This window comes from Artibeus jamaicensis, unplaced genomic scaffold, assembly GCF_021234435.1.
Source record: "Artibeus jamaicensis isolate MK-2021 breed Jamaican fruit bat unplaced genomic scaffold, CSHL_Jam_final contig_233, whole genome shotgun sequence".
Taxonomy (NCBI): Eukaryota; Metazoa; Chordata; class Mammalia; order Chiroptera; family Phyllostomidae; genus Artibeus; species Artibeus jamaicensis.
In genome coordinates, this window is record NW_026521486.1 from 31,359,925 (window position 1) to 31,379,810 (window position 19,886).

Sequence of the window (19,886 nt, forward strand, 5' to 3'; positions counted from 1 at the left end):
GCCAATAGAAAGCCGTCTTGAAGCTGGGGCAAGACTGTCTGCGTGTTTCCGGAAGACGTGGCGGCTTTTCCCGGGGCTGTTTCCCGGCTTCATTACTCCTGATTTCGGTTCGCATCCTGGGTTCCTGGACGTGCCGTCGTTGCTGTCCTCCCCACTGCAGCCATGATCTCCTTAACGGACACCCAGAGTAAGAACCTGCACCCGGTCCCCGCCTAGAGCCTTGCACACCCCTGGCTCGGGCTGGGTCTCGCCCTGCCACCCGCCCCCCACCCCTGCTGGCAAGTCAATGAATGGAGCTCCTCGTTGGGGGCGGCGGCCTGTGAAATCGCTAGGGCTATGGGAACCTGGAGGGCTCCCTTGAGGGGGTGAGGGCTGGACGTGCAGTGGCAGACCTGGCCTGGGAGTAGAGTCAGTGGTGTGTGGGGAGACGCCCGAGCTGGGGATGGGGTGCTCTCGCCGAGGGTGTGTCTCGCGCCCGGTCGCTGGGCTCTCTCACCCCCAGTGAGACGGGCGCTTTGTTCCTGCGGACCGCTACCAGAGAAAGTTTGATTTGTGGTGACAGCGGCCCACTCTTGAGAACCTTCGTGGACATGACTGACTTGGAGTCCCCTACAAGTTACTGGCTGGTTGTCTGGGAAGCGGTATTTTAAATGTCACCTATTGCAGGCTCTTTACAAAAATATGCTCATATTTAACTATGTGCCTTTTGTCAGCAGTGGAGGCAACCTACTAAAAATCCCTTGAAATGACTTCACTTTTCTATCAGTTAATGCCTCTACAATAGTAAAAAGTCACTTTGTGTTAATTAAAGGGTTTCTTTTGTTAGTATTTTATATTGTGCTTTGCGACCTGTTTTACTATTTTAGCATCTCTTTCTGCCTGCCTCAGAATTCTGTCGGCCTATCTTATCTCTAAAGTTGGCGTTGCTATGTTTACTTTTCGTTCAGTGTAACATTCCCACTTTTGGACTCCTTTTTAACCAGTCTTAATTTATCTTCAGGTATCTGCCCAACCCTGTGCTACTTACCTTTGAGGGTCGAGATATTCTTTTGTCTTGTTTTGCTTTTTCAGCCACGCCTTTTACTACTTATTCTGGTAAACTTAACTTGGCTTTTCAAGATTTTGAGAATTAAACAGTCTGTTGAAATGAAAATAGGACTTTATTAAAGTGCTGTTTTTTTAAGTGGAGTTTTAAGGTTTAGATTTGAGTCATGGCTGACTTGAACTTCACAGAGCTTCTAAGGAGGTGCACACACACACACACACAGCCACCCCAGTCAGGCTCTTCCTTTCTGAGACTGGACTGAGTCTGCACTTCCGGGGCCACCTGCCCTGGCCCTTTTTGGTTGTTTGGCCTCATCTGCTCTGATCAGAGTAAATCTAAGTGTAGTCCTTTTTTTTTAACTGTTATAATAAAAATTGGCAATTGTATAATGGCATGTTCTTTCAGTTTATCGTATGCTTTCACATAAATCATTACACTCAATTCTTATAAGAGCCCTGTAAGGTAGAGAGGAGTATATCTCTTTAATAAATAAAAAAGGCTCAAAAAAATTCAGTGTGCCCTGGCTGGTGTAGCTCAGTGGTTTGAGCGCGGGCCTACGAACCTAAGGATCGTGGTTTGATTTCCCAGTCAGGGCACATGTCTGGGTTGCAGGCCAATTCCTAGCAGGGGCCAGTTCCCAGCATGGGACTCATGAGAAGCAACCGGACATTGATATTTCTCTCCCTCTCTCCTTCCCTTCCCCTCTAAAGATAAATAAATAAAATATTTTAAAAAATTCAATGTATGGTCATAAGTAAAGTTACAGAAACAATACTTGATCTCAACTCTGCTGGCATAAAAACCTTTGTTCTTTTTACTGTGCCCTACTAGCATATAAAATATGGTACAAACTTTGAGATCTATCTTAGCATGATGAAATTCTTTCACAGCAAAAGTAGTTCAAACACTAGGTAGATAATTATCTTAGAGAATTAAGCATTTTTTTAAAAAATTGTAGATATTCGGAGCCTATTTTTTATGAAACACAGTGCTCTGTTAAATTAAAGTTAGGTTGCCCAAGGAAATTAGCAGAATTGTATACATAAATTGCTAGAATTTATTTTTAACTCTAATTACTTGAAGTACTTAAACTCTGCATAGTTTTCCTATCTAGCTGTAAATTATTGTTACTCCTGTGTATCTGAGTTTCCAATTGTTACCTAGATGGAAATATGAGTTATTTATCCTGTGCATGTACATTCTTTGATGTTGAAGATGTATAGGAACAAATTCTGCATTTCCATCCTTCCAAAAACCAGAACAAGAGAGTTGGGCTGGCATATGGGCAGAATGGGAAGCATTCTCCCCTCTTCATTAAATTGATGGGGAAAATGTATTATGCTCTTTCCTGCTCTTCTGCCAGATGTTTTAATTAGGACGGTGGATTGGAACACAAAATGATTAATGAATCAAAAACGCTTTGACTTCAAATGGTGTTTGCGTATTTAATTCCAGGTATTGGCCATCATTCTGGTGACTTGCCAAGATTATTCAGGGAATCTGATTCTGGGAGAGAGTGACCAAGTGCTGATCACAGTAGAATAAATAGCAATTCATGACTGTTTTAAGAAAGTCTATAATAGCACCCCCCACACACAAAAACACAAGATTTATTGAGTGAAACAGCGTGGACCGTTCCTTGCTGCTTCTAAATCTCTACTTTATTATATCACATAGCCTGAAATTCTACCACAATACACAGTTGAGTTCAATTCATTTGATACTCACTTGAGTTCTTTATTCTGACATCTTCTATTTTTTAAAAGCATATGAAGAAAGACAGTGCTGCTTTAAAATATTTAAGATCAGATACCAAAATGCTAAAGTAAGTGCTATTGGATTAAGCATGTCTTTTCTTATAAAATTTCTACAATAAGCTTTTTGCTTTAGATAAACTTATTTTATTAGATTCCTTTTATCAGATCGTTCGTTAAACATACACCAGGGCAAGAGGGATGAAGGTTTGATAGTGCGCAAGAGGAAGATACATTTATTTCACTGGGTCCATTTCTAGTGGTGAGAGGGCAGGCTTCTGAATGCACCGGCAAAGGGAAGAAGGGAATTCCAGAGGTGAGAAAAGGCACAGTGAGGCCAGTGTGAGACTTCTGACCCCATCACATTAGGGAATACTTGGCAACATCATGCTAGTGCCAGTTTTGGAAAAGATGTTACAAACATCTGCCTGAGTACACTGGATAAAGTAGTAGAAATGTTTTGGTTTCCACGTTATAGTTGTTCATACTGCAGAGTCGTATATTGGATTTGAAATCCCAGCCTGACTCCACACCACCAACACCCGTCCTCCCTCACCCCCACGCCTGGCCACCATCACCACCACTCGCATATTTGCAGATTCTGTGGTCCAGAGTAAGTTACAAATCTCTGAGTCTCCGGTTGCCCGTATGAAATGTGGGGCTGGTGTTACATTTCACCTCACAGTTTGTTAAAGGAATTTGTATAAACATGTCATTAAGTGCAAAACCATATTTAGACACTGTCCTTTTTCACTATACTCAATTTCTAATAGTTTTATTAACATCTACTAAGTTACATATTATTAAACTAATTATATTAAACTTGAATCAATTAAAGACCCTTTCCCCAGAAGTTCAGTGTATTCTAATGACCCTGAGTTGCATTTAACCAAACAAATGTAACCCAGAAGTCCTGTGGGAAGCAGTATGGCAAAATGGTTAAGCACACAGATTTCGGATTTCAAATAGACCTGAGTTCAAATGCTCTTTGGGAAGGGAAGTGTGGCTTTAGGCAACTTACGTCAATTCCTCTAAACATCAGTTTGCAGCATCTCTAAAATAATGTAATGATACCCGCCACCTTGCAGTAGTTTTGGGGAGGAGTACGTTTTATATAAGATATATAAAGTACCTTGTAATGGCCAGTTCTGGTAAGTTCTCAATTATATGGCAATACAGATATATTTCCATATATTTTCCTTTCTGAACAAACACCTCCAAATTTTTTATGTAATCATTAGTATAATTTTTGAAAAGATAAAAATCAGTCATATTCATTTAACTCAGGTGCCAGTGGTTAAATCCTAACTACTCTACAGTTATTTAATGGGATTTTCCTTACTCTTATGTTATTTTCCTCTGGGAAATTATGTCTGCCACCTAAACAGTTATTTTGGTAAATTCTTTTAAGGCATTTAAGCATGAAAGCCTCAAATTTTCATGGAAATTGGTGTCTGTGGAATACACTTACCCGTGTATTTATAGACAAGTACCTGAATTTTAGACTCTAACTTTGGGAGGAAAGGGTAGCTGAATGGAAGGCTGTAGTTAAGTATAAATTGAGGAGGTAGAGGAATTAGAAAAAGGTATATGATATAAATTTTCAACTCTTCAAAACATTTTACATGGCTTAAAATTTTAAGTAGCTGTGACCATGATTTTAGCTTTCTGAATCTGAGGCAAAAAAAAAAAAAAATTAACAGATCAGAAATCACTAACAGTGCATTTAAAACTGTGTTTCCAAAAATATGATGTTTTCTGCCCTGATTCATTATTTTATGCACATGGTGCTTCTGGGTAAAATGTGAATTGGTAGCTATTTCCTGAAAACAAAACTGAAATGATCAAGGAAGTGACTTGGTGGATTGATTGTGCTTTGTAATATTAACAGAAAAGTACAACTGTAACCTTAGAAAGTTACATTCTTTAAACTAGAAAAGGTAAGTCTTGGAAAACGTAAAGGCAGTAAAGTTATTAATTTTATATACAGACTTCAAAGCTTACACTTCTCCCACCATTGTGTACATACTCAGTACTTAGAACAGTTGCTGACATCTAGGAATCAATCAAAAAATTCTTTGTTTATAGTGAAAGAGCAGAAACTCGTAATATTAATATTAGATAAAAGTGTTCTTTGAAACTTTGGAGAGGTGACTTAGGACTAACCCTAGTCACCTCTCAAAAATGTGAATGGATTTCTAGTTCAGGTAAATTTATAGAAGATAAATCCATGATAAGCCATCAAGAAGTTAAAAGTGATACTTCACTTTTGAAACTTAACTTTTGAGGAGACTGCTACCTGATTCTCAAAGTATTTCCTGTTGTCACTGTACTGAAATATATTGTGCTGACCTACAGTAGCACTTTCTAATGGGTTATAGAGGGAGTTAATCTTAGAGAGGAAAGAAGGAACTGCAAGTATCGTTCATATAAAAATAGTCATAGAATTTGGTAGGAGATAAGTTAATTAGTAAAAGTAAACCCATATATTTATGCCTGATGCCAGAGGGCTTCTTGGAAGGGAAAAATACAAACCAAAGTTTAGAATCGTGATTTATCTTTCTCTGTTATGGTATATTTGTAAGGAATGCTCTCTCAAATAAGAATTAGAAATTTCGGTTTATATTTTAAATTCAAAATCCAAGATAATTTGCTGATATTAATTTAATTTGTTATAGATCCTAGTGACTGTCATTACAAAGTTAACTTGCACTTGTTATCAGTGCAAGTGGAGTTTTCACAGTGTCACAAGGAAAAGAATTTCCTGAGACCTGCAGAGGAGGATGGGGTTCCATGGTACACTTTATTGATGGTGTAAAATTAAGAGGGTTCCCCTCCTGACTTCCCAGTGTCCCGTCTCCATCTCTCTTGCCATGGACAATGTCCAGTCTTGTCTTCAGTGGGGCCAGAATAAAGGCCATTGCCCAGAGTTTCTGCTCCCTTCTACAGTCCAGTCCAGCAACCAGCTAGCTTAGCATGTGTTTTCAGCTGCTGTCCATGGCTACGCTGAGGTAATTCAAGCTCCGCCCTGGAGCCTGCGTGTGGAGTCTGCACAGTCACGGGCCATGCGGCTGGCGGGGCCACGTGGCTATGGAGGGAACAGTCGAGTGCAGCATGCGGGTGTGGGTCATAGGGTGAGAAAAAGAGATTTTCTTTGTTCTGCTGGGATTATAACCAGGAACTCTGGTTTGGGACAGACCAGGTGCTTTTTCAAAATGACCAATCAACTTCCCAAGTTTTCACCTGATTTTCATAGGTTTATACCCCCCAGTTAGACTGGCAGGCCTCTGTGGTCCAGCACCACCCCTGTGCCCTTCAACCATCTGATAGGAGGGAAGGGAGGACTGTTAATCCCCTTGGCAGAGAAATGCTGTGGACCCCTGGGGTGTGCAGCTGTGGCTTCCTGGCTAAGCAAGCGGGCTCATGCTCCCCAGATTATTAAACTCACTGTCTAGATCCCTTTGCTCTCTTTACTTCACTAAATACTGATGGTAACACAGTTTGGGTGACCTATTTCCTTATATCAATGACACAAAAAAAAAAAACTGAAAAATCATCTTAGTTTACAGGGATTTTAATGTCACTTTAATGTTTTCCACCCTTAACCGTGTAATTTATATTGCAGAAATTGGAATGGGATTAACAGGATTTGGAGTGTTTTTCCTGTTCTTTGGAATGATTCTCTTTTTTGACAAAGCACTACTGGCTATTGGAAATGTGAGTTTTTCAATATATATTTTAACTAACATCATAGGAAAATTTTAGCTACAAATGAAATCTTGCCTGCAATTAAATTTAGAGGAAATAATTCACTACTACTCATGTAGAGATTTCTATTACATTCTCTGTTTACATCAGGAATGAAACCTGTTAGCTTTCCGTTTAAACAAAAGGTAAACACTTAATGAGATTGTCTAATTCCATGACTATGTTCAGTGTTTGACCTATGATTTACAGTAGATTAAATCAAGGCTGCCTCTAAATAAGAGATAAAACTAGACAACTTGATGGCCCCCGTTAAGTGTCTTTGAAGTGGCTATTACCATTGGACTTTGAATTGGAAATTGGTTAATAAAAAGGATAACAAAATAGTTCAAAATTGCTGTTTAATAAATAATATAAACAGCATTGGTATCAATATGAAGCTTAACCGTTGGCTTAATCAATGTTTATGTGAAATATTTTTCACTAAAAAAATGTTAAAATGAAAGGCAAGTATTTGGGAATAAAACTTGGGACTAAAACAAGCTTCTAATAGATCACCATTTTCTGCCCACTATATGAAAACATACAAAACATATGTATATTTGTGAAAACATGGCTGTAATTTTATCACTGCTGCCACCATATATTCTGGAATCAGTAAAACTAAAATCCTTTTCCTGGCTTTGTATGTTTTCTTCTGTCACCTTGGCCATATCAGGGTTTTCACCAGTCCATACAAGCTCCTACAACCTAGCTCCTACAGCCTGGGGTGAAGTTTTGCAGAACCGGGAGTACCTTCAGGTGGCACATTTATGGTCAGCTTCCCTCTTTTGCCTTGCTATTCATCTGCTTGATTAAGCTGTCTCCATGGAGCTAAGCCTGGGAAAACCACTGCCGATACAGATGCTGGTTGGTCATGTCTAATCCTTCCTTCTTTCTCGTTTTCTCCATTTAATCAAGATAGAGGGAAATTGAGAATAGCACGGTACTACCTGCCCACTCCTTGGTTCTGCTTCTCCGTGTGTGCTGTAGTTTTCTCTGGCCAATAGCCCACATTAAAAGCCAGATGTGCTCCTTTTTTTATATTTAGCTTTGATCTTACTTTTCACAGTTATGCAGTGTGCTTACCTACTTTTTCTATGTTGCTTTTTTTTTTCCTTCTGTAGGTTTTATTTGTGGCTGGCTTGGCTTTTGTAATTGGTTTAGAAAGAACATTCAGATTCTTCTTCCAAAAACATAAAATGAAAGCCACAGGATTTTTCCTGGGTGGCGTATTTGTAGTCCTTATTGGTTGGCCTTTGATAGGCATGATCTTCGAAATTTATGGATTCTTTCTGTTGTTCAGGTAAGGCAGTCATTTTATTTTTTCTTTCTCAGTACAATAGTATGTCACATAATTATTTTTAAAGACCTAGATAGTTTCATCAGCATGGTTAAGAAGACTATACTTTTATTAAATGGATTTTTGTTTACACGGAGTCTTTTATTGCAGTTTTTGGTATTTTAATCAACTATAAAATGTGGATAATTGCCTATGCAAGGGTATATATTACCTTGTAAAGTATTTCCAATTGAATAAAATTCATTTTATTGGCCTTTAAAGATGCTGTCTTTGTTTGCTATTTTCATCAACTAGAAGTGATAGTTACGTAGACAAATCCAGCATTTTACTATGTAGAACCTAGAACCTGATAACCTCCTAGTTACGGCTACTTGATAGCAGTTTCTTTAGTGCTTCTACATATTAGAAAATGTTTTACCTTATACACTATTAGAGATTCTAAGTTAATATTTTACAAATGCAGGTTACCAAATGAATAAACAATACTGTGCAATGCAAGAAAATACCTTTAAGATTGGTTTAATAATTTATCCAAAAAATGTATATATCAATACTTTATCTGTTTGCCAGATACCACATTGCCCACAGGAGATGTAAATATGAATTAAGTGCCAAATCTGCCTTAGAGAACTCATTTCTAATATCAAAAATACATAAAGATACTAGTAGGATATAGTAGTAATGCCATTGTAGGTACATATGCAAAATGTTGTAAGAACATAATTGAGGAAGGAATCAAATCCTGGGAAAGGTAAAAAATGTTAAATGAAGTTTGAAGTCTCTAAAATTTTCAAAATTTTAACAGATTTCTTTTTACTTGGCTAGCAATTGATTTTAGTAATAGAGAATGTGCAAGTACAAAGAACTATTTTTTCCTTCTCCCAGGGGCTTCTTTCCTGTGGTCATTGGCTTCATTAGAAGAGTGCCAGTCCTTGGAGCCCTCTTGAATTTACCTGGAATTAGATCAGTAAGTAATCTCGTATTTTGAAATATAATTTTTAAACCATCAAAATAATCTTTGATGCTCTTTACTTTTAGAAATCGGAGTGATCGAGACATGATTAATTGATGTTTTTATTACATTATAAATAGTTGCATCACATAGAACATAATTACCATGAATACCAGAGAAAATAACCATTGGTAAATCTGTAAAACCTGAAATTTTGTTACACTATTCATTTTAATACTGTTCTCTATTTTTTAATACAATTCGGATTGATATGCTATGCTACCTTTCACTCTGAGAGTTCAGCATACTTTTCAGGTAACTTTTATATGATTGCTAATTTCAGAAGCAATAATGTAAAAATGACATCATTATTTCTTATGAATATTTTCTTTCTTAGACTGTCTCACCAAACGAGGTGCAATAAGACAATCAAATGAAGCAATGTGATACTGAAAGTTGCATCATGAAATTCTGTTCCCAGCTCTCTGTATGATTTGAGTGGTCTTGGCAAATCTGTTCCTCCAGTGTGGGCTTAAAGTTACTTACAGACTTTGGTAGATGTTTCTAGAGATACACAGTCCATAGCATTTATCAAATTCTCACAGAACTGAAGGTACCACTATAAGCCTGATTTTAGTTTTATCCTTAAGTCAATTATAGAGTCAGAATCTTACAACCCAGGCAATCTACATATTAGAAGTTACTTTTAAAGAGAAAATGTGCTTTCTCACCACAAGTCACCTATGAATCCATGAGAACCTTCAGAGCAACTTTCAGTTTCAGTGTGTCAGTCACCTGTTTGCCATAATCTGGAATTTACAGAAAAGATGTTGGAACCTAGACTTACAGGAGTATATCCTGATTTTTTTGGCATTAATCTCCAAACTCAGATAGTAGTCAATTTTGTTTGTTCTTAGAATGGTGTTTGAATTTAGTGAGACTTCTAGTTACAGAATTATAATCATTATTCATGTCCTTAATTTAAGTGTTCTTCAACATTTGTATAAATGGATACCCATTATGTTTCCTATTATTATTACTTCATTATAATAATGCTTAAGTAAAAAATGTGAATAATGAAATGAAAGAGTTAGAAAAGAAAGATGGCTAGATTTTGATGGTATTATAACCACATTGGTTACTTGACTTGTAGTATCTCCACTATTATTTTGTTTCAATATTTGCTTGCATCTTCCATTTGGAATGCTGGTGAAAGCCCAATTACTTTATATTTGGGGTGAAGTAACCAAAGTAAATAACCACTTACATTAATATGTGTTAAAACCTATATTCAGCAATTATAAAGATGTTATGCTTGCATCATTGCACCTATTTTTAATAACATTGTCACTTTGTCTATAGTCCAGATACACGTTTAAAGTATTTTTAGTCAATAGCTGATGTTAATTATTGAACTTAATGGAGTTAAATCTGTTTGTTCAAAGACTACATAGGCCCAGAAGAGATCCACAGTCATGGTCAGTTGAAATATCTTATTGGGTTCATTAATGAATGAATGGCTGTGACATTTCAGCTTTTTATTTTATTATTTTTTGTTAAGCTATCAGTGTTAATTTCATTTTATCCAATTTTTCCATTCATTGTGTTGCATTTCTCATGTTGCATCCTTAAACTCATATGTAGAACATGTCATGCAAAAACAACTTTTAGAAAAAAAATTTTATATACTTTTGTGTGTCAGAAGATGGTGGTGAGTAGTAGTGGATTAATCATTGTCGGCCATACCTTAAATTTCCACAAATTTTATAAAGCTGGGTTAAATCCACATTTAAAATGTTGATGTAATATTTTATGATGCTGAAGGCTTTCTTTTAATTACCTGTTTTTCTCCTTGCAGTTTGTAGATAAAGTTGGAGAAAGCAACAATATGGTATAACAACAGTGAACTGAAGACTCATTTAAAATATTGTATTATTTATAAAATCCTTTGAAGAATATTCAGCACAAAATTAAATTACATGAAATAGCTTGTAATGCTCTTTACAGAAGTTTAAAATGTCTATCTACGAAGTACCAACAACAGCTAACAAAGAAGCAATGAAACCAGGCTTCTTAATCAGGTGATCTAAGAAGTCAGCAAGAAAACAGAAGGAGATGAAGTCTGTTACAGTGGTTTGAAACTCTTGACCTAAGGAGTCAGCAAGCAAACCGAAGGAGATGAAATCTGTTACAGTGCATATTGAAACTCTTTCCACGATGTGCAAAACAACCATCCTTAGAGAGCTGTGGTGCCTGACTCTTTTTTAATTTTGAAGGTTCAGGAGCACCCGCCCATAGGCATTTGCTTTTTAGAAATGTCCACTGCAATTGAAGAAATATTTCCAGTGGTAATGTGTCCTCAAAAGTGATGCATGAGTTAAATTGGGTTACATGATTGGATTATGTTATTTTAATGTATTAAAACCAAGGAAAAACCAGTTTTGATGTATGAATCGCTTTTTTTTTTTTTTTTTGGTAAGCATATGGTGAAAATAAAACTTTGTGATTCTTCTGAATCTTAATATTTTTAAGCAAGCTGAAAATCTGAAGTAGGTATTCTCTGTTGGAATATGCAAAGGTCATTCTTTACTAGCTTTTAGTTTCTAAATTATAGCTGAGTGAGCACATCTTTGGTCAGCAACACGTTCTGGAAATATCCTTCTTAAGAGTCTAAGACTGCATCTGTATCTTTCATTACATATAGGCATTTAACAAAATCATTCTTGACCATGAAGTAGTCTGTTACATAGCTTGTCTTATTGAATAGTCTTTTATTTAAGATATAATTGATACAAACCAAATTCATTTTCCATGTCATGATGTAGGTTTTTTTTTTCTTCTATTTAAAAAAAATTAGCGGTGGTTTATTATGTTTTTTACAAACTAAAATAACTAACTATTGGTAATGTTTACTTTAAGATGTAACATGTTAAGACATTAAACTTACAGCTATTTTTAAGGGCTATTCATGCGAGCTGAGTGTCCCATTTTTTCAGTTTTTTCATAGCATAAAAATGAATATGTATGCTTCATATGATCACTCTTCATCTTGAGAAAATATCTGAGTTCACATGCTGAGGTTATTTTACTCTAATTAAACTGGTTATAGTTTCTTAAAAATATGACACTAAAAAATAATGCATTCTCTTCTACTCTTGCTGCTTGTCAGGCGGTAAAAAAACTGGTTGTTTCTTCAGTACTTTTCCACAGTGGCCACTTTGTGGTAGATATAGTAACACATGTCAACAGCCATAGGACTGTTTTACCACTAAGTGATTTCACTATTTACTTTTTTTTTAACAGTTGCAAAGTTTTTTGACACAAAATCATAGTTGAAATTTGTGTTTTTATACGTACAGACAGGATTACGAAATGTATTCCAGTCTATGTTACTTTTAAATTTCTTGATGCACAGAGAACTCCCAACCTTGCTTGTTTAAAGAAGGAAAGACTTAGTATATTATCTAATGGTTCAGTCTTGTGGATTACTGTCTTATTGGTACTGGCATATGGTTTAAGAAATTATCTGTGAAAAATAGGTGATATTGACAAAATAAGACTCCTACCTCAATAGTTCATGGGATAATAAGAGACCTAGTATTGTGTCTAATGTTCTTTGAAAAGTAATATCCTCACTTGGAAGAGTGTCAAATACATACATATTTTGGGGACTGACTTACACAAGTTGCCCATAGGACTTGTTATACATATTTTTGACTAGCCCATATTATTTACAAAGGCTAGACAATTCTACTTTTTTAAAGCAAGAACAGTATCTTAATGTAAGGAACATCTGTTATTATTTAACTCCTTTGTGGACACAGATTTCTACCAGATCTTTTCAACAATCTTATTTCAGAAAGCATCCTCAGACGGAAGCCTGTAAAGCTTTTGCTCATAAGGTTGAGGCTGGAGCAGTTTTTGGTTTGACATGAGTCTGGTTAACCTCAAATGTGAGTGTGGGACTGCAGGCAGCTTTATGTGTTTTGTATTCAGAACCATTGAGGAGGCTGTATTTTGAAGCGTCCTAATCCTCCACTATTTCAGTTTTTCTAAAACACAGCTTCTTCCTTTCCAAAATTAACCCTCTGTTTCAGTGACAAGAAAAAGAGCACTTTGATTATTGCTGTGAAGAAGGAAGAAAAAAGGTCAAATTCTACTTAGCCTTAAGTGTTTCTGGCATTGTTCAAATGTATTTTCTGTAACAGAAACCTATTTGGAATGTTTTTCTTTTCCCCTCCTAAGTTGTAATTCCTACAATACTGCTGCTTTAAAAAAATGTCCCACTCAGACTATATGATCTAACAATTTAATATTGTAAATATACTTGTCTTATCTCTCAATAAAAGGGTACTTTTCTATTAATTGGTGGTTGTCTTAGCTCTGGGTGCCACAGCAGAATTCCATGGAATGGGTGGTTTGCACAACAGACAGCCCAGGATGCTAGGAAGTCCGAAATCAAGGGGCTAGCATATTCAGGTCCTGCCGAGGACCCTTGCTGTTGCTTGCCTTCTCACTGGGTCCTCACTAGGTAGAGAGAAAGCCTCAGTTCTCTCTTCCTCTTAGAAGGACATTAATCCCATCACAAGTGGCCCTTCTTTTTTTCTCAACTAAACCTAATCACCTCCCAAAGGTTCCACCTCCAAAACTGTCACATTGGGGGTTGGGCTTTCAACAAGAATTTTGGAGAATTAACAAGTGATCAAATATATTATTAGGAAACAAAATTAAGTTTAGCATTCTACAATAGCTCACCTTTTTAAATCAGCCTTATATGCAATTTTCTTCTTTACAAAAAGATCATCATATTTTTCATTTCCAAGTTGCATAAATGTAATCATAACTAGAAATGGACTTAAAGTCAACCAAAAAAGTAGGCAGTAAATTTAGAAATTAGTGGAGCAATGCTTAAATACCTTTTTCTCAAGATGGAAGTAATATATATTATCGAAGTATTTGTGACTTAAATAAAACCACTTAACATCTGCAGTGTCTTGAAAGGTTTCGATCATAAATTTTGTTAAGGCCAAAAAAAAAAACTTGCCAAATCTACCACTTAAGGTACTCAATAAGTGTTTGTAGAATCCAGTTAAACTGCAAGTCTTGACTACTGTCTGATGAACACAAAGTCTTACATCTGTTATTAAATACCCAGTATGCCTTTCTAACTGTCCTTGGGGCTGAAAGGATCCAACCTCTGCCCTTTTGCTACCTGTATCCATGTAAGAGGTTGTACACAGAAGTAGCATACCCCTGAATCCTTAATAGATTGAGACACTTTTCCACCTCTCAAACACCTTGAGAGGCGAGACACCTTTTACCACCTCTCAAGACAATTACAATGTCACCTTTATTCATCTCTCTTGACCCACTAGGCCAAAAGAGCTGGTCCTTGTCCTCTTACAGAGCACTGCACTTGTTTTGTCTTTATTTGGTTATGAAAAAGAGGTTCTTGAGGTTTGAGGCCTTAAGTAAAAGAAGAGTGGTAAATATACTGGCCAATGAAAGGGGAGTTTTACTGTGGATAACAGGCCCTCTCAGCACCCCTGAAAGCCCCTCCTAGGACTGGTAGCCCTTTCGGGGAAATTACTTTTTCCACCTGTTTGTAAAACAAGTGTATGTGGCACAAACTGGCCCTGGCGCAGAGTAAAGCCATAGTAGGAGACTGAACCCAATGACTTCATTCATAATATTCCAAAATCCACTATTCTATCATCAAAGAAGTAATCTGGATATTTTAGTATCAATAATGGCCATATTGCTCAGGTAACCTTACCCAAGATAGGAGCTGTTTCCAATGTTAACAAAAATCACTGACCTTGTAAGAATGCAGTTTCAAGAGTGACAATTACTATTAAAAGGGGCCCTGTGTCCCCTCTGGTCAACTAGAAAATTTCAGGTAACACCAGATATGAAAACAAAATGGTCTCCATTGAATATGCCTCTCAAAAAAGCTTAGGATCCAGTCTGGCCAAGATGGAGGTGTAGGTAGACACACTGTGCCTCCTCGCACAGGCAAAAGAAGGACAAAAGCAATTTAAAAACAAGAAATGACCAGAACACACAGAAAATCGAACTATGTGGAAGTCTGACAACCAAGGAGTTAAAGAAGAAATATTCATTCAGACCCATAGGAGGGGTGGAAATGTGCAACCAGGCAGAGAGAACTCACAGCAAAGCGGTGGCTGGCAGACCGGGAGGTCCCACATTCATGTGCAGATAAACCAGGGGAAACGGGAGTGAGACAGACCGCACAACCCAGGGCCCCAGCACGGGGAAATAAAGCCTCAAAAACACTGATTGAAAACACCTGTGGAGGTTGAGCCAGCAGTGGGAGAAACTCCCAGTCTCACAGGAGAGTTCACTGGAGAGACCCACAGGGTCCTAGGATGTACACAAGCCCACCCACATGGGAATCAGCACCAGAAGGGGCCGGTTTGCTTAGGGGAAGCGGGGGAGGTGGCAAAAGTCCAGCAGAGAGTGGAGCAAGCATCATTGTTCTCTCTCGGACCCCACCCCCACATACTGCACCACAACCCAGCGACTGGGTTGCCCCGCCCTGTTGAACACCTAAGGCCAGCCCTCATACATAACAGGTGCATCAGGACAAAAAAAAAAAAAAAAAAAAAAAGCCCAAACAAGAGAACAGATCAAAGTACCAGAAAAAATACAACTAAGTGATGAAAAGATAGCCAGCCTATCAGATACACAGTTCAAAACACTGGTAATCAGGATGCTCACAGAATTGGTTGAATTTGATCACAAATTAGATGAAAAAAATGAAGGCTATTCTAAATGAAATAAAGAAAAATGTACAGGGAACCAATAGTGATGGGAAGGAAACTGGGACTCATATCAACAGTGTGGACCAGAAGGAAGAAAGAAACATCCAACCAGAAAAGAATGAAGAAACAAGAATTCAAAAAAATGAGGAGAGGCTTAGGAATTTCCAGGACATCTTTAAACATTCCAACATTCAAATTATAGGGGTACCAGAAGGGGAAGAGGAAGAGCAACAATTGGAAAAGTTTTTTGAACAAATAATGAAGAAGAACTTCCCCAATCTGTCAAAGGCAATAGACTTCCAGGAAATCCAGGAATCTCAGAGAGTCCCAAAGAAGCTGGACTCAAGGAGGAACACGCCAAGGCACATCATAATTACATTACCCAAAATTAAAATGAAGGAGAGAATCCTAGAAGCAGCAAGAGTAAAGGAGACAGTTAACTACAAAGGAGTTCCCATAGGACTGTCAGCTGATTTCTCAAAAGAGACCTTAAAGGCAGGAAAGGGCTGGAAAGAAGTATTCCAAGCCATGAAATGCAAGGACCTACATCCAAGATTATTCTGTCCAGCAAAGCTTTCATTTAGAATGGAAGGGCAGATAAAGTGCTTATCAGATAAGGCTAAATTCAAGGAATTCATCATCACCAAGCCCTTATTATATGAAATGTTAAAGGGACTTATCTAAGAAAAAGAAGATAAAAAATATGAACAGTAAAATGACAGCAAACTCACAATCATTAACAACCACACCTAAAAAAAAAACAAAAGCAAACTAGAACAGGAACAGAAACAGAGAAATGAAGATCACATGGAGGGTTATCATCAGGGGAGTGAGAGGGGGAGAGAAGGGGAAAAGGTACAGAGAATAAGTAGCATAGATGGTAGGTAGAAAATAGAAATGGGGAGGGTAAGAATAGTACAGGAAATGTAGAAGCCAAAGAATTTATATGTACGACCCATGGACATGAACTAAAGGGGGAAAATGTGGGTGGGGGGTGTGCAAGGTGGAGGGGAGTGAAGGGGGGAAATGGGGCAACTGTAATAGCATAGTCAATAAAATATATTTTAAAATAAAAATAAAATAAATAAAATTAAAATATTTTTTAAAAGCTTAGGATCCAATTTGTTCAATGCTCATTGCCTGGTCAGCAGAATAAATGTCAGCAGAAAAAATATTCAGTGGTTTTATTTATCAAATTTTTATCAAATAACTTTTCTTGGCCTACCTCTAGGTTTAGACCTATAAAAATCTTAAATCTTTGTGATTTAACAAAAACACTGAAAGTCAATGTCCTTTTAGAACAAACACTTTCTGACGTGCTACTTTGGATGAGACTACAATATTGACAATATGTCAAAACCATTCTCTTCACTTGTGCGTATTATACTGAAAATGGCAGGTTTGACGTCAAACATCTGCTTGCGAATTCATTAGCTAAACTCTTATAAGCAAACCACATTCACTTATTTTTCCTTCAAAGGGTAAATTCAAAACACAGTATAAACAGGAATGTGTTTTCCTGTATCTCTTTCTAAACCTTTTATGTGCCTTTGGTACAGAAAGGGGAAAAAGGCATTTTACTTGTTTGTTAGGTAACCTAGTAGTTGGGTTGCATTTAAGATTTCTTGTAAATCATAAACACATGAATACTTTTATTTATTTTATTATTCTTTTTTGGGAGTTACTACAATCTTTTGAAATTAAATCATAAAATCTAAAGTTTAAAGGAATATTAAGATTTTATCTGTTTTTGGTGTTAACCTTTTTGTTTTTAGGTTTTTTTTTAATCTTTCTCCTCTCCTAAGACAGTGGAAAACATTACACTAAGGCCTTTGTTTCTTTCTTATTCTTTAAAAAGAGTAAATATTCCTCAAGTTTCTCTCTACAAACTCTTTTCAGTATTCTTTTCTCATTTTACTAACCAAATTTCAGTTTTCTTGTCCGCGCATGACAATGAAGTCTAAATATCAAGTTCCCCAACCCCAATCTCTCTTTTTTTAAAATTTAATTTAATTTTTTTTGTTTTTTAGTTGATTATGCCATTACATTTGTTCTATTCCCCCCTTCATTCCCCTCCACCCTGCACACCCCTCCCCCACCATTCCCCCCCATTTAGTTCATGAGCACGTGTCTCCAATCTCTCTTATACAAGATCTGCAGGTAGCATCAGCCCCTCCAACCTCAATCCCCGATGAATGAAAGTCATCTGCTCTCACCCCATACTCTAATATTTCTAGTGCTAGACATTCTCCCAGCCACATGGATCTAAGATTCAGCTTTCTTCACTTCTCATAGCTTCTACAGCTTTACTACGCAAAATGTCCAATGATCAGTAGAGTAGCACGCATCAGCATCCCCTGGAAGTTTATTAGAAATGCAGAATTTCAGGCCCTACCCCAGCTATATTGAACCAGAATCTGCATTTTTAGCAAACTTCCCAGGTGATTCATTAACACCTGAACAGCTAGCTGCTCTTTTAAAAGAAAGGGACCGTATAATCCATTGCACTTTAGTATATGGTAGGTACTGAGGTCCTCATTCAATATCTGCCTATGTATATAACTATTTCAATTGAATATTGACATACTTCGGATCCTAGCCCCCTTGCCTTCTATGCATTCTTTTTTGCAGTTCTCTTTTTCATCACCCATTTCTCCTTCCCTACTGATCATCTCCATCGACATATATGTCCCGCAATTGGTTTCTTAGTTGTCTTCAAGAGAAATCAACAAACTGGACAGATCTGAGCAGGAGGACTTCATTTTAAGGACACGGGAGTGCGTAACACCATCTTGGAATCTGCTGTCAGCGCTGTAGACAGTATTGCCCCACACACTCAAGCTTTCTACAGCCACTGCTGCACCAGGGTTTCTCCAGACCCCCACTTGCTTCCATCCTAGCTCCAGACTGTCCATCTGACTGGGTGCATTTGAATGGTGAAGCCCCCATCTTGTGCCCACACCCCACCTGAATGGGAGGCTGGGAAAATGAGGACCTGGCATTCTCAGCTTCTACAATAGGAAAAAAGTGTCTGCCTCTCACCAAGAGTCATAATTTCATCACTCATAAATCAGGGAAATTTAGGAATTGTAGGAATCCCCTAAAAATAAAAGGGCTCAGCTCTAGCCAGTGTGTCTCAGTTAGATGGAGGACTGTCCGCAGACCCAAAGGTTGTGGTTCCATTCCCAGTCAGGGCACAGTCCTGGGCTCCAGGTTCGGGCCCCAGTCAGGAGCATATATGAGAGGCAACCACTCAATGTTTCTCTCACATCAATGTCTGTCTGTCTGTCTGTCTCTCTCTCCTGCACATGCACACCAATATCTATCTCTCTCTCCCTGTGTCTAGAATTAATGGATATATTCTCAAGTGAGGATTAAAAAAAAAGAAAAACTTAAAAATAAAATAAAAATAGCCGGACCAGTGTGGCTCAGTTGGTCAGGTGTAGTTCCACAAAGCAAAATGTCGCCTGATCCATTTCTGGTCAGGTCACATACCTGGGTGAGGGGTTTGGCCCCTGGTCAGGGCATGTACTAGAGGCAGCCAGTCCATGTTGCTCTTCACATTAATGTTTTTCTCTCTCTCTTCCTCCTTTTCTCTAAATAAATAAATAAAAATAAAAGGGTTCAGAAGTTACTGAGGCCCCCCAAAATAACATACATCTACCACACTCAAGTACCTTATCTTTAAAAAAAGTCATTTTTTCCTTTTCTCCCTTTTAGTGAAATTCTTAAAGGAGGTTGCCCACACTTGTTTTTATTTTCTCATATCCTCTCATGACAAACCAATCTAGTTTATGTCCTCAAAAACCATTATATTCCTGAATTCAGTGTACAGTTTTCAGTTTTCATCTAGTTTGACCTTTTGACGTAATGGACATTCTCCTGGTTCCCACCACCTCCTGGAATTTCTCCTTCTTTCTCATTGCTTCCCCTCACCTTCCTTACTGGCTCTCCCGCTGCTCATTCTGTGTATTTATTTTTGTAGGTCTGCCCCTTCCTTTCTTCTTTAACTCCATTCACTCCCTAAGTGTTATCACTCAATCCCAATCCTTTTCCTGCCTTGAAATTTTTTAGAATTCTTAAATCTGGTCATTTATGCCTTTAGAAAAGTATCCATAGGCTAGTGACCTCTTTGCTGAGTTCCGTAGAGCTTTGCATTCCTAATTGCCTACTTTCCACTTTTACTTGTATATTTAACTAACCATGCATTTTAATCTTAATATGCCCAAAAGACAACTCTTAATTTCCCTAGTAACTGCTTCCTTACCAAGTCTCTCCAACTTTAATATAAGTTTTCATCATT

General features: G+C 37.5%; 1 protein-coding gene across 1 annotated transcript; it reads left to right on the top strand.

Moving 5' to 3' along the window:
• Positions 1-37: 37 nt before the first annotated feature.
• On the top strand, positions 38-13,159 carry GOLT1B (golgi transport 1B). Its single transcript, XM_037136629.2, has 5 exons — positions 38-187; positions 6,425-6,516; positions 7,671-7,849; positions 8,732-8,813; positions 10,657-13,159. Exons 1-5 carry the CDS (start codon positions 163-165, stop codon positions 10,693-10,695), a joined length of 417 nt encoding a protein of 138 aa, XP_036992524.2. The 5' UTR covers positions 38-162; the 3' UTR covers positions 10,696-13,159.
• The last annotated feature ends 6,727 nt before the right edge of the window (positions 13,160-19,886 follow it).